Here is a 14,001-nt window from a genome sequence, read left to right as displayed (position 1 = left end):
AATAATGCTTATAAAGGTTTCTTTATAGTATGTTTTTTATCGCCTATATTTAACAAATATGTATTTATAATAAAATTCTATATCTTCTTATTTAGCAACTGGGTTCCTCTATCTTAGTTCCCTGTCAGTCATGGTTATAATATCTGCCCTTTGCACCTGGTGTCCAATCAGCATTGAGAATGCAAATGGACAAAAGGAGAAATAAAACAATGTCCCTATTTCGCCTCTACTTTGCAATCTTTGAACTTGCTCTGTCTGAACCGGATTGTGATGTCCGTTGCTAAATCTTTAATATAATTTTCAAAGAAAATGTAGCATCATATGGAAAAGGGTTTACACACCCATATAGGTGATATAAATGGTGTAAAGTACAGAGAAGTGACCGTCTACTTGAATACAGCTGGTAATACTGCTCGTTAATGTGGAAGGCTCTATAGTCCTCAGACCAGATAACCTTTTGCTCTATAGTCCTCATGCCTCAGCTATTTATTGTGTAGTGTCACTGTTGTTCTCCCATAGTTTTAGGCAGTCGGTTTCCTCAGTTTTGTCAGGGGTCCTACACTTTCTCTTTGTCCATCCATTCTTTTCTTGGCATTTTCTCATGTAGCAGTTTGAGTATTGCAGGAATGTTTAAGACTGTAAATGTTTCATGCCAAAGGGAGATCAATGATGGTATGGATTCATTAGCCAGTTATCATTTATCTTTGCAATTTTGAGTATACAGTTCACCAAGATTTGTAATCATTCCAGGCCAGCTGTTTCACTGCTTGTCCAATCATGATTATTCTTAGCCTTTTAAATTTAACACATTGTCCAGTTGATACTCCAATTTGGTCAACTGCTGATCACTAGGTGGGGGTTACCATGCCTAACATCATCTCATTACTTTGTGCATACTGAATTAATAAATAAGAATTTTGGGAATCAATGTCACTGTTAGGTAGTCAGTGAGGTTTTTTATTGTATTATTTGTTATATGTTTTGATTGTAACAGATGTCATTTATTTACTTTTCAAAATCTGAATTACTATTATGATATTATTTTTATTACTGCATACATTAAAATTAAAACTTTAGGAAGGGAGGGAAACAATTTAATTTGAATTGTCCTCAAAATGTAACAAATCCTTTTTTTCTTACACAGAAGGTTATGTTATTATGTGGCAGGTTTCCATTTTTGAAGAAAGCTCTAAACATGATGCCAAAGTAAGTAGACCGTGTAATCTATTACATACATTATATAATTTAATTTGTGTATTTTTATTATGGAAAAAATAAAAAATTGAAGGGGAATTATGGAGCGAATGTTTTTGCACTTTCAAATGTCTGTCACTTGTATGTAGTTCAGGCTTATGGGAAATCTAAATCCCACATGTATTTGAATATTTCATCTGGAACAGCCCTTCCTTCTCAAGGAATACATCCACTTTATGCTCCCTAGTCCCTCTGATCGTACATGGATCGCTGTGCTGTTATCACATGGGGAATTCTAAACATTGGGAACACAATGCAAAGCCACTGGGACTGTGAAAAAGGATATGGTGTCTATGGCTCAGAACTATACCATGATGCACTATTCTTTTAAAGACATAATGGACATTAACACTGTATACTATTAAAAGGAACACAATAGTGTCAGGAATACAAACATGTATTCCTGACACTATAATTCTAATAGTGCCTTTTAGGCCCCAATTGTCCCCCATTAAAAAGTGTTTTTTTCCAGTGCTGTGCTGGTCTTGTCGCAGCTTTCACCTGATCCGCCTCTTTGGCAGAGATCATCAAACTTCATGATCTCAGCCAATCCAATGCTTTCCTATAGGAAATGCATCTCTATAAGGAACGTTCATCGCCTCCACGCAGAACGTAGAGACTCTGAATGTCATTTATGCACTACCCAGGAAGCAACTCTAATGGCCGTCTGAGTGACTGCCCCAAGAGCTGTTTTCTCTAAGAGGCAGGCAGTGTTTCCTTTAAAAAGCATGCAGGGAAGGGAGTAGACACCAGAACAACTTCATTAAGCTGTAGTTGTTATGGTGCCTATAGATAGATGATGACTGTATTTAACGTGTCTCAATAAATTACAGGAACTTACTTAATTTATACGTAAAATTACCTATATCTAGTATGACAACAACAAACTATATTAGCTCTTATCTATCCATTTATCTCTCTTCACATTACAAACTTTTCTACAACCTTTCCTAAATGTGGATGGACCATTGCAGCATTTTAGATAATGGTACTGTTAAGTAACAAAACCCTTGATTGGTTTTATTGTTATTCCCCAACTGCTCTTATATTGTCTCTACTTATTGTACAGAATTACCAAGTATACTTTAAAGAAAGCGTAAAAAACGAATTAAACAAACCTAATATTATCCATAGCTGTGCCTATAGTAGATGATAATTAAAAATAATAAAGAATGAAGGCAAAATCATATTTGATGGCATACTGTTACATGTGTTCAAAGCTACCTGGAAGCAGCAGGTATTGAATGGAAAATTCACTTTAATTTCCTGACTATTTTCACTTTCTCATTTTGTAAATAACAGAGCGATTCACTAAAATCTCAATGACCCTGTACTGAATGGGTCAAACTATTCGCTGCTGTATGGGGCAAGTTGGACTGCAAAATCCACACATTGTTTACAGTATGAAACAACGTCAGGATTTTGCTAACTAGGCTCCGAATGAGCAAGAAATTGGTCTGGATTTCAGTTGGATTAAAAGCTGACATATGGCTGGAATTTGGACTTGGATTGTACTGACATATGGCTGGAATTTGGACTTGGATTGTTAAAACCTGGGCCATGATTTAAAAAAAAAAATCTGAACTATTTGCCTGCTGACAGTGGTTGCAGGTTGCTGGCAAAAAATCTTTGGTAGTGCAAGGGCTAATCATATGGCTTCTAGCCAGCACTTGCTAGCCAACCACCACATTAAAAACAATAAACATTTTTTAAAAAGCCCATGATGTAACTTTATTGTCCCATCTGCCATGCTTCTTGTGGAGACATATCTGCTAACCAGCCAGTGGTTACACATAGTAACTAAAAACGCACCCATGGGGCCTGTAAAATGACACCTTCAGAAATAGTATTTCTTCTTCTAATGACTTCTGTTCTTCAGTCCAAAAAATACAAATTAATCAAATTGCAAACACACAGATGAAATACAAAAAGCACACCTCAACAAAAATAAATTCATATGAGCCCTGTGAAGGCTCCATGCAGAATGAGGCCAACGGCTGCTCACTGTTTAGTAGATATGTCCCCACCCAAGACATGGCAGGTTAAGGCATTAGATTAAAAACCTAGTTTACAGTAATATGGGCATGGGTGTCCGCAGGAATTTTTCCAGTTGGAGGGGGGGGGGGGGGGGGGGGTCATAATTGTAATTACATCCATACCTGGTCCCTTTTTGACAGTGTCATGAAATGGAAGGGGCAGTCATTATCACATAAAGCCAGAGTGAATAGCGTTTTAACAACTATGATGTCAGGAATACATGTTTGTATTCCTGACACTATAGTGCTCCTTTAAGCAAATTAAAGGGACATTCTGGTCACCATAACAACTTCATCTAAATGAAAATGTTATGATGCCAGGAAGCCCCTGGGTGCTCTCTTTTCTTTAAATGGTTAAACCGCTCTCAAATGGTTAAACCCCAAAGGCTTCCTCCAGCTCCAGATTTCCAGGTCGCTTTGTGGTATTCGGCAGATTGACGTCAGGCATGGGTGCTGCAGATTGGCTAGAGTAGTATGTTGATGCTCTAAGCCAATTGCTAGTTCCCGGTTCATAAAAATGTTTTACGGGGAGCTACTGATTGGCTTAGAGTGCCAGCTGATCGCTCTAGCCAATCAGCGACACCCCTACCCAGCGGCACTCTGTGCTTCCTGACACTAAATAAAAGTGAACACATTTACACTGATATTTTTTTTTACCTGGGGAGATGAGAAGGTCCAAGGTTTCAATGCCAGGCACAGGTACCAAAGTCTTATGATGTGGTGTCCAGAATAAAGTGGAGGGTTCACTTCACTTGTCCTTCCTGCTTCAATCTCCTTTTCTTCTCCTTCATTTGACACAGTCTTCTTTTTCTTCTGACACTGTCTTCTCTCATTCTTGGCTCCTTCTGCTCCTTTACCTTTCTGGTACATTCTGCTTATTTTGCGCACTTCTGTTCCTTTCTCTTTCTGATCCCTTTCTGCTCCTTGCAGACCCTTTCTGCTCATTCTCCTGCTTTACCTTTGTGCTCCTTTCTGTCCCTTTCTGCTCCTTGCTACCCTTTTATGCTCCTTTTCAGATTTTACCTTTGTGCTCCTTCTTTTCTTTCTGCTCCTTTACCTTTGTGCTCCTTCTGTCCCTTTCTGCTCTTTGCATACCCATCCTTCTCTCTGCAGACCCTTCCAGCTCCTTGCTGTCCCTTCCTGCTCTTTCTGCCCCTTCCTGCTCATTTCTGTTCCTTTGTGCTCCTTCTCCTACTTTACCTTTTGTGCTCCTTGCTGTCCCTTCCAGCTCCTTGCTGCTCCTCTCTGCTCCTTGATGTCCCTCCCTGCTCATTTCTGTTCCGTCTCCTTTCTGCTCCTTCTCTTACTTTACCTTCCTGCTCCTTGCTGACCCTTCCTGTAGGCTGCCTCCCCCCATCCCTCACTTTCCTGATCTATAGGCTGCCCCCAGGCCTAATGTCCCTGATCTATAGGCTGACCCCATGCCTACCTTCCCTGATCTATAGGCTGCCCCCCATGCCTCACTTCCCTGATCTCTAGGCTGCTCCCCCATGCCTCACTTACCTGATCTGTAGGCTGCCCCCCATGCCTCACTTACCTGATCTGTAGGCTGCCCCCATGCCTCACTTTCCTGATCTGTAGGCTGCCTCCCCATGCCTCACTTCCCTGATCTGTAGGCTGCCTCCCCATGTCTCACTTCCCTGATCTGTAGGCTGCCCCCCATGCATCACTTCCCTGATCTATAGGCTGCTCCCCCATGCCTCACTTCCCTGATCTATTGGCTGCCCCCCATGCCTCACTTCTCCAATCTATAGGCTGCCCCCCCCATGCCTCACTTCCCTGATCTATAGGCTGCCTCCAATGCCTCACTTCCCTGATCTATAGGCTGCCCCTCCATGCCTCACTTTCCTGATCTATAGGCTGCCACCCCATGCCTCACTTCCCTGATCTATAGGGTGCTCCCCCATGCCTCACTTTGCTGATCTATAGGCTGCCCCCCCCCACGTCTCACTTCCCTGATCTATATGCTATCTCTCCCCACCCCACTTACCTGATCTGTAGTCTGTCTCTGCTGGCTGAACTCTGTGCTGCTCCCCTGCGGATTGAGTCAAAGAGAAGCAGGGATAAGATGTAGCTTCCTATCCCTGTCTCTCTCCATACACACGAAAAATAGCAGAACAAGCTGAAAAATCCGGGAAAGGGGGGGGAGGGGGGGACAAGTGCCCCCCTTGCCCCCCCCAGCGGACTTATATGGACCGTCATAGGCTCTTTTAATTTCACTTTTTTAATGTGGCAGTCACCTAGCTGCCAGTAGGCAAATAGTACTTTAAATTATTGTTTGATTGCCTAAAAGCAAGAGAAAGATAATTTGTGAATGTGCATTTTGCTGTAGACATTGAGTCACAATATTGTTTATAATCCGTGCTTTGTACATATTCAGAATCCTATAATTTGTATCAGGTTTAGACGCAAAAACCACAGATTTTAACCTAAATACTGAATACACCTGTTCAGATTTGGTTGGTTGAAATTGGCATTAGCCATTCCGGTTGGATTTGGGACATTTTAAATAGATGTAATGTATCCGGACATAATCCGTGTTTAGTGAATAACCCTGAAAGTCTATAAATGTGCTGTTTTTTAAAGGTGATTTGTAAAATGATCTAGAAGATTGGAGAATAGACATTTCAGTAATAATTACATATATTTTCTAGGTGTACAACCAGCTGATATACTGGAGAGCCCATTCAGTAAAGGTCGTCAGTTTGATTTATGAAGAATTCAAAAATGTTGTTATATCTGCCTCTGTTGATGGATCAGTTAGGTAACTGGTGTTTGCTACTCAGAAGGAGACACAGTAGTTAAAGGAACACTATAGTCACCTAAATTACTTTAGCTAAATAAAGCAGTTTTAGTGTATAGATCATGCCCCTGCAATTTCACTGCTCAATTCACTGTCATTTAGGAGTTAAATCACTTTGTTTCTGTTTATGCAGCCCTAGCCACACCTCCCCTGGCTATGATTGACAGAGCCTGCATGAAAAAAAACTGGTTTCACTTTCAAACAGATGTAATTTACCTTAAATAATTGTATCTCAATCTCTAAATTGAACTTTAATCACATACAGGAGGCTCTTGCAGGGTCTAGCAAGCTATTAACATAGAAGAGGATAAGAAAATCTTCAAAAAATTAAACAGAACTTGCAATAAAGAAAGCCTAAATAGGGCTCTCTTTACAGGAAGTGTTTATGGAAGGCTGTGCAAGTCACATGCAGGGAGGTGTGACTAGGGTTCATAAACAAAGGGATTTAACTCCTAAATGGTAGAGGATTGAGCAGTGGGGCTGCAGGGGCAGGTTCTATACACCACAACTGCTTCATTAAGCTAAAGTTGTTCAGGTGACTATAGTGTCCCTAGCAAAATGTATACTTCGAATAAGAATGATTGACACAAAGTATAGGTTACTTTTACAGGTGAACAATCATTTCCCAGAATGTGTAATGTTGTGTTTACTTTCCTTGTATTTAAGAAATGAGTATTTGTGAAGTGTGAAAAAAGTCCCTCCTCCCCAAAATAAATGCGTCTTAGCCTGTATGGGACTGTGTGTCTCTTTAATTCCCCTCCCCCTTCCCCTTTCCCCGATTGGTGAATTTTTTTTGCAGATGCAGCGCATGCCCCAATTTCAGACAGAGAAGAAGCCTGTGTTGCCCCTAGGAGACTGTCCCTGACAGTGTCCTGGAGGCAAAGCAGAGCAGAAGAGAGAAGACTTGCTACTGGGAAAAAAAGGGTAAGTAAACTTTATTTTTATTTGGAGGGGGCACCTGGCATCTTGAGAGGTAAAATAATACTCCAAAAGTGAACATTTTCTTTGGTGTATTTTAGGTGTATGTATATTATATTTATATTTGTGTATGTATTATAAACATTAAAAAATATACATATCTACATGGTTATACTAGATTCACATATGCACAAACTCACTGGCACACATGCTAGCACACAAACACTCTGTGGTGCAAACATAGTTCAGATAGCGGGAATAGCCGTTATATTGCCTAAGTAAGCTTTGGCAAAGCGTGGAAAAATGTCCCACATTTTGCAATATGAGTGCTCTGATTGATTGGCTTGTAAGCTAACCGTGTGAATAAGTCAATTATAAAATAGAAGAAATAAAATCTTCCATTTTATAATTGACTTATTCATTTCCATCACAAGACTTTCTACATGAACAATTTGGAACTTTGTAAAGTTTTTTTTATATATATTTATCTACTTTTAATAACTAGTTACAGTTTATCTATTGAATTTTCTATTGCTGGAATTTAACTAGCTCCTGGAAAATCATGTAATTTTTACTAATGACATACCTATAGATATTTAAAGTTATCTGTCATATTGCAATTATATCCTCGTTCATGACTTGGTTCAGACTCATCCATCAGTAGTGTCTTATATAAACTGATTATCCTTGGGTTTTATGGCATTCACCCTGCACTACCCCATGTGTCTCTGCCAGCCTTACTGTTTGTCGGTGGCTGCAGGCGGAGCCATCGACAAACAGGAACAAGTTTGACACCCTGACACCAGGCTACCCTTCGGTCCCTTTTGCCATTAGGATTGAGTTCACTGACACATATACCGTGGAGTAGCCCCCCGCGTACAGATACGCTTGGGGATAGTGTTTTATAGGGTTCATCTTTTTATTATTGTGTGAGCACTTTATTCATATCTCTGTGATTTACCAATATATATTTTTATGTACCTCTTACTTTAGTATGATCCTACATGCTGCTTCACTATACTTGATACTTTTTGGGAAGTTTGTACTAGTATCTTTGTGGTCAGAATTATGAGAGGTTTTTTAAACATTGTATTATCTTATTTTGATATACAGGTGGTCCTTGTTTTGCGACCTACCTGTTTTACGACGGCTCAATGCGAGCCGTCATCGGGATTCCCTGCTCTGGTGCGTTCGTCTTTGTTTGGGGAAACTTCCCCGAACATAGACAAACTCACTAGAACAGAGAATCCTTCTAATCTATGTTCGGGGGAACTTTCCCCTCACTTACCGACCATGTTGTAGGATCAGAACCCGGTCGGTAAATAAGGAGTGTCTGTATTTTGTTTGAGTTGTAGAGAAAGACCAGCTGTTATTAAACCTATGTTCATTGTTGGAATTTGATTCCTGAGTAGATTTTTTATATAAAGTTTGTTTAAACTAAATCAAGTGTATTTTTATACTTCTATTTATATATATATATATATTTTTTTTTTGTGTGGAGTTTTTCAGGTTTGAATTTCAGATAGTAAGTCACTTTTCACATATATGTTGCTGCCCAAAATTTATAGAATTGTAGTTCTCCTTTTACTTTATTAATATTTAATAATAACTCTGCAAATTCATATACTATTTTAATATAATTTCTAGGCTTTGGCATGCATCAAATGGGCATTACATTGGATATTTTGGACAGCCAAGGGTATTACAGCTGTCACATTCTGCTAAAGTTTTTCTCCCTGCTGATATTACCGAGAAGCCTGAAGACTCAAGAATTAAATCTGATAACTTGACTAAGTAAGAAATCAAAGTAAATAGGCATTACAATATACAGTAGCACATAGTTATGAATAGCATAGCTTTTTAAATTGTGAAAACAGATATACAATAGTACCTAAAAATGAAACAAATGTAAGAAACAATAAACAATATACTGCATGTTGGGTAGATAATAATAATAAAAAAAAGCATAGCTAATGTCACCCATCATCCTCCATACAGTGAGCAGGGTAGAGGGAACAATAAACTACAAGGTCACTAGGTTCCCCTTAACCCCTTCAGGACCGGCCTGTTTTTGCGATGTTTGTACGTTAAGGACCAGAGCAGTTTTAACACTTTTGTGGTGTTTGTGTTTAGCTGTAATTTTCCGCTCTCTCATTTACGGTTCCCATACAAGTTATATATTGTTTTTTTCACGACAAGAAGGGCTTTCTTTACATACCAGTATTTATATTATGTCATATATTGTATTTAAAAAAAATAATGAAATATGGTGAAAAAAAAAAAAAAAACATGTTTTTGGACTTTTACTTGAAAAATCTTTTACTTATCTACAAAAGCTAATGAAAAAAACTGCTAAATAGATTCAAAATTTTGTCCCGAGTTTAAAAACACCCAGTGTTTACATGCTTTATTGCTTTTTTTTGCAAGTTATAGGCCTATAAATACAAGTAGGAAATTGCTGTTTCAATATATATATATTTTAAATGTATCAATAGTGACATTGTTACACCGTTATCTGTCATAAATCCTCGAAACACACCTAACATGTACATATTTTTTAAAGTAGACAACCCAGTGTATTCAAAATGGGGTATGTCCAGTCTTTTTTAGTAGCCACCTAGTCACAAACACTGGCCAAAGTTAGCATTTATATTTGTTTGTGTGTTAAAAATGCAAAAAACGCTAACTTTGGCCGGTGTTTGTGACTAAGTGGCTACTAAAAAAGGCTGAACATACCCCATTTGCAATACCTTGGGTTGTCTTCTTTTGTAAATGGTATGCCATCATGGGGCTAATTCTCATTCCTTGGCTACCATACGCTCTCAAAGGCAACCTAACCAATCTGACAAATTTCAATAAAAAAAAAAAAAGTAAAATCAAGCCTTATATTTGACCCTGTAACTTTCACAAACACTATAAAACCTCTACATGTGGGGTACTGTTATACTCAGGAGACTTCGCTGAACACAAATATTAGTGTATCAGAACAGTAAAATATATCACAGCAATAATATCCTCAGTGAAAGAGCTGTTTGTGTGTGAAAAATGCAAAAAACTTCACTTTCACTGACAATATCATCGCTGTGATATGTTTTACTGTTTTGAAACACTAATATTTGTGTTCAGCGAAGTCTCCCGAGTAAAACAGTACCCCCATGTACAGGATTTAGGGTGTCATAGAAAGTTACAGGGTTAAGCACAGTGCTAGCAAATGAAATTATCTGGACTTTTGGCCTGGGTTGGCAGGCAGGTCCCTCAAATTGCAATCATTAAAATTACTTAATTAGGTAAAAATATTACATAAATATGCACGTAGAATTTTAATATATATACATATTTATATATTTGACGTCTACGTGTATATTTATGAAATTATTAATGTGATTTTGTATGTGGACATATGTATATTTCGTATTATTTTTATTTATTTATTTATACATAGATATATATATCATTACATTCTAAGTGTATTTTGATATAAATATATATATATCAATATCAAAATACTGTTAGAATAAAATTGAATATATATATATATATTTTTTTTTAATTATTAAAAATTATTTTTATTTTTTGTTATTTATTTTTATTAACATATTATTTGTATTTTATAATAATATATATATACCATATATATAGTTATTATATATATTGTATATATTCGTGTGTAATTTAAATATAAGTGTATTTTTATATTAATATACGTATATATAAATATAAAAATACACTTAGTGTGACATTATATATATGATATATATACATATATTATATATAGGTATATATAGATATAATACATGTATATATATCATATATATATACACATATTATAATTTTTTTTACACTGATTTTTTTGTTTTACACTTTATTTTATGATTTTTCACTTGCAGGGAGACTGCCTGTCAGCACAGACAGTCCCCCTGCAGGCAGATACAAAGACCCCTATTGCGGTCATGTGATCGAGTGATCACATGGCCGTGGGGTCCTGATCTGCCGAGGGGGGACTGCCCGGGCAGACAGGCAGTCCCCCTGGACCGGGAGGAGAGCTGATCGCCGCCGTGGGACCGACGGCGATCAGGTAAGTTGCCCAAAACCGTTATGACGGTTCAGGACCGTCAGCGGTCCAAACGCACGTTTTACCGCTGGCGGTCCTGAACCGTCAGCGGTCCTTAAGGGGTTAAGGTCTACAAAGTCTAGGCCCCCCTATAAACTGTGTCTATGTCTCAATGGAGTGGGTGACTTCTACTGGGTCTGCTTCTTTTGAATGTTTGATTCATTTATTCATAGTTTGTGTGGAAATTAAAGGGACCCTATGGGTACCAAAACAACTTTAGCTTAATAAAGCAGTTTTGGTGTCTAGATCATGCCTGTGTAGTGTCATTCTTCAATTCAATGCCATTTATGAGTTAAATCACTTTATTTATGCAGCCCTAGTCACACCTCCCCGCATGTGACTTGCACAGCCTTTCAAAACATTTCCTGTAAGGTGATATCTAATGTGTATACATCCTGTACAGCAGATATTGTTTAATTTAGAATTTCTTATATCTCTGCTTATAGCCTTCTACACTCTGCATGAGCCTCCTCTTTGTGATTAAAGTTTAATTTACAGAGCAAAAGATAAAAAAGACGTTAACAAATTAACATCTGATTAAAAATCAAATCATTTTTTTTTCATGCAGGCTGTGTGAGTAACAGCAAGGGGAGGTGTAGCTTTGGCTGCTTGAACAATTTAACTCCTAAATGGTAGAGAATTGAGTAGGAAGACTGCATGTTCTATACAACCAAACAGCTTCATTAAGCCAAAGTTTTTTTGCTGCGCATAGTAACCTAATAAGCCCTGTTAGTTGACTATTTGTTTGTGTTGGACAGTGCAAAGGTAACTGGCTAAATAGAGTATTCCACTGGCAATGACATATAAACCACTTATCTCAATTACTTTCAATATGGTTGCTTATATAGCATAATAGTAATTCCTTTATTTTCTTGGCAACCTTTAATATCTGACATGCATTTTAGCAAACTAGTCGTTATTACAACTTTTTTCAAATGTAACATTTTCTTTTACTTGCTTTCCATGTTTATTTCAGCTTTGGAAGCGGGACTCTAAACAAAAGTCTTTCTTTGGATGTCGGTTTATTTAAATACTTATCATCTCTTAAGGTATGCAGCATTTTTTTTTTGTTTTATGTAAGATTAATACGCATATTACTGTAATTTCTTTTTCAAAGTAAATTTCATTATTTTTATACGTCTGTTTTTCAGATGTCCAAAAAACGTGTTTTGAAGAATTCAGAAACTGTGCTAGAGCTAGCAGATATCTTCACCCCTTTAACAATGCTGAAGCAATTACAGCTCCCAGTCACAAAAGCCCTTTGTCAGGGTACACTGCTTTCTCCTCGAAGCTCCCTCCTGTAAGGTTCCAGCAACCCACAAATGCTCCAGGGCGGATAGGATATCTACTAACTTATTCACAAGAAGTAAAGAGGCCAAGTGTTGTAGGTAGTAAAGTATAATAACATTTAGTGTACCAGCTTGAATAAAAACAAATAAAAATACTGCACCAGACAAAAAATAATAAAAATTCAAACAAAATCACCCGTGAAACAAAAGTGATTAAAAAACTTAACTTATAGGTACACAGCTTCCCAAGGTTATTTCCCAGCTGATAACCGTATGGTAGAATTGTAGAAGTGATAGGATGTTTTAGGGATTCTGCTGTTGTACCTAAAATAGAGGATAAAACATAGTGCAAATATTGTTTGGTACTCAAAGTAATATACTGGTATATATGCACTCACAAGTTCCAAATTGGTAAAGCGTTTTAAAGGTGCCTCCCCACGATGTAGATGGGGGGTACTGGTCAGTGTCCCTCCTCAAGTGGTAGCCAATGGGGTATCAGGGTCAGCGAGATGATCCAAAAAACTCCGACCAAATGAATACTTCCAAGGCAATTTATTCACTCATAAAATCAGGAGGTGTACAAAATGAATAAAAACAAATATATGAATGACATCAAGTTGCATAACAAGAATAATCAAGGCAGTATATTACTGATTCACCTAACTAGGATTTACAACAAGGGCATCAGAATGTCATGCAGACTAGATAAGTGTGTGCAGATAATAAAAAAATGGGAAGATGATCAGGACAGAAAGAGTTCAAGTACCAGAAGGCCAAATAAGAGATGTAGAGAGCAGCTTTAAGTACCTGGGGGTACCACAAACACATGGCATCCATGAGGAAGAGGCAAGAAAGATAGCAACATCCAGGTACCTCCAGAGAGTCAGACAGTTCCTGAAGTTTTAGTACAATCCAAGCCCTACCTGCCATCAAGTATCCAGCTGGAATAATAACCTGGCCAAGAGAAGAGTTGATCACCATGGATGTCAAAACTGAAAACTACTCACTGTGGATGGAGAATTGCACCCAAAATCCAGCACCCAGAGATGTACAACAGCTGGAAGGGCTTGATGAGTGTCAAGGCCACATTTCTGCATGAAACACAGAGCACCCACAACTACTTCATGACGTTGGCATCCAAAGATGAACTGCTATGAAAATGCATGAGAAAACAACAGATGGAGGATGCAGAAAAAGAGGAGGTTCCATGGCAAGACAAACCTGTCCATTGGGTGTACTACTGGCAGGTAGTGGATGTAGCTCACATTAAAAATACATACCAGTAGTTGGAAAATGCAGGACTGAATGACAGCACTGAGGGACTAATCCAAGCAGCACGGGAACAGACACTCAGTACCAGATCAATAGAAGCAGGGGTCTACCAGCACATAGTAGCCATGTGCAAGATATTAGCAGGGACAGCATACACTGAGAGGCACAACAAAGTTGCTGTGATTGTGTACCACCATATCTGCACTGAATATGTTCATATAGGAGATATCACAAAGGGTTGAGAATTACAGGGCTAAAATCCTGTGGGACTTTCAGATCCAGACAGACAAGCAAGTACTGGTCAACCAACCTGACGTG

At 38.2% G+C, this 14,001-nt stretch overlaps 1 protein-coding gene and 1 long non-coding RNA gene across 2 annotated transcripts in view; both read left to right on the top strand.

The window, feature by feature from the left end:
• Positions 1–205, top strand: part of LOC134612195 (WD repeat-containing protein 64-like) — a 37,874-nt gene extending 37,669 nt beyond the window's left edge. Inside the window, exon 12 of the mRNA XM_063456546.1 lies at positions 96–205. Within this exon, the coding sequence (XP_063312616.1) occupies positions 96–205 (110 nt within the window). The remainder of the gene's footprint in view (positions 1–95) is intronic.
• An 8,523-nt stretch (positions 206–8,728) lies between these two features.
• Positions 8,729–12,571, top strand: LOC134612798 (uncharacterized). Its single transcript, XR_010090955.1, has 3 exons — positions 8,729–8,805; positions 12,099–12,171; positions 12,274–12,571. It is a non-coding gene; the product is annotated as an uncharacterized LOC134612798 (long non-coding RNA).
• Positions 12,572–14,001: the final 1,430 nt, after the last annotated feature.

Source organism: Pelobates fuscus, chromosome 5 (assembly GCF_036172605.1).
Source record: "Pelobates fuscus isolate aPelFus1 chromosome 5, aPelFus1.pri, whole genome shotgun sequence".
Lineage (NCBI taxonomy): Eukaryota > Metazoa > Chordata > Amphibia > Anura > Pelobatidae > Pelobates > Pelobates fuscus.
The sequence above is the reverse complement of the archived record's forward strand: the minus strand, read 5'-3'. Positions and strand labels throughout refer to the sequence as shown.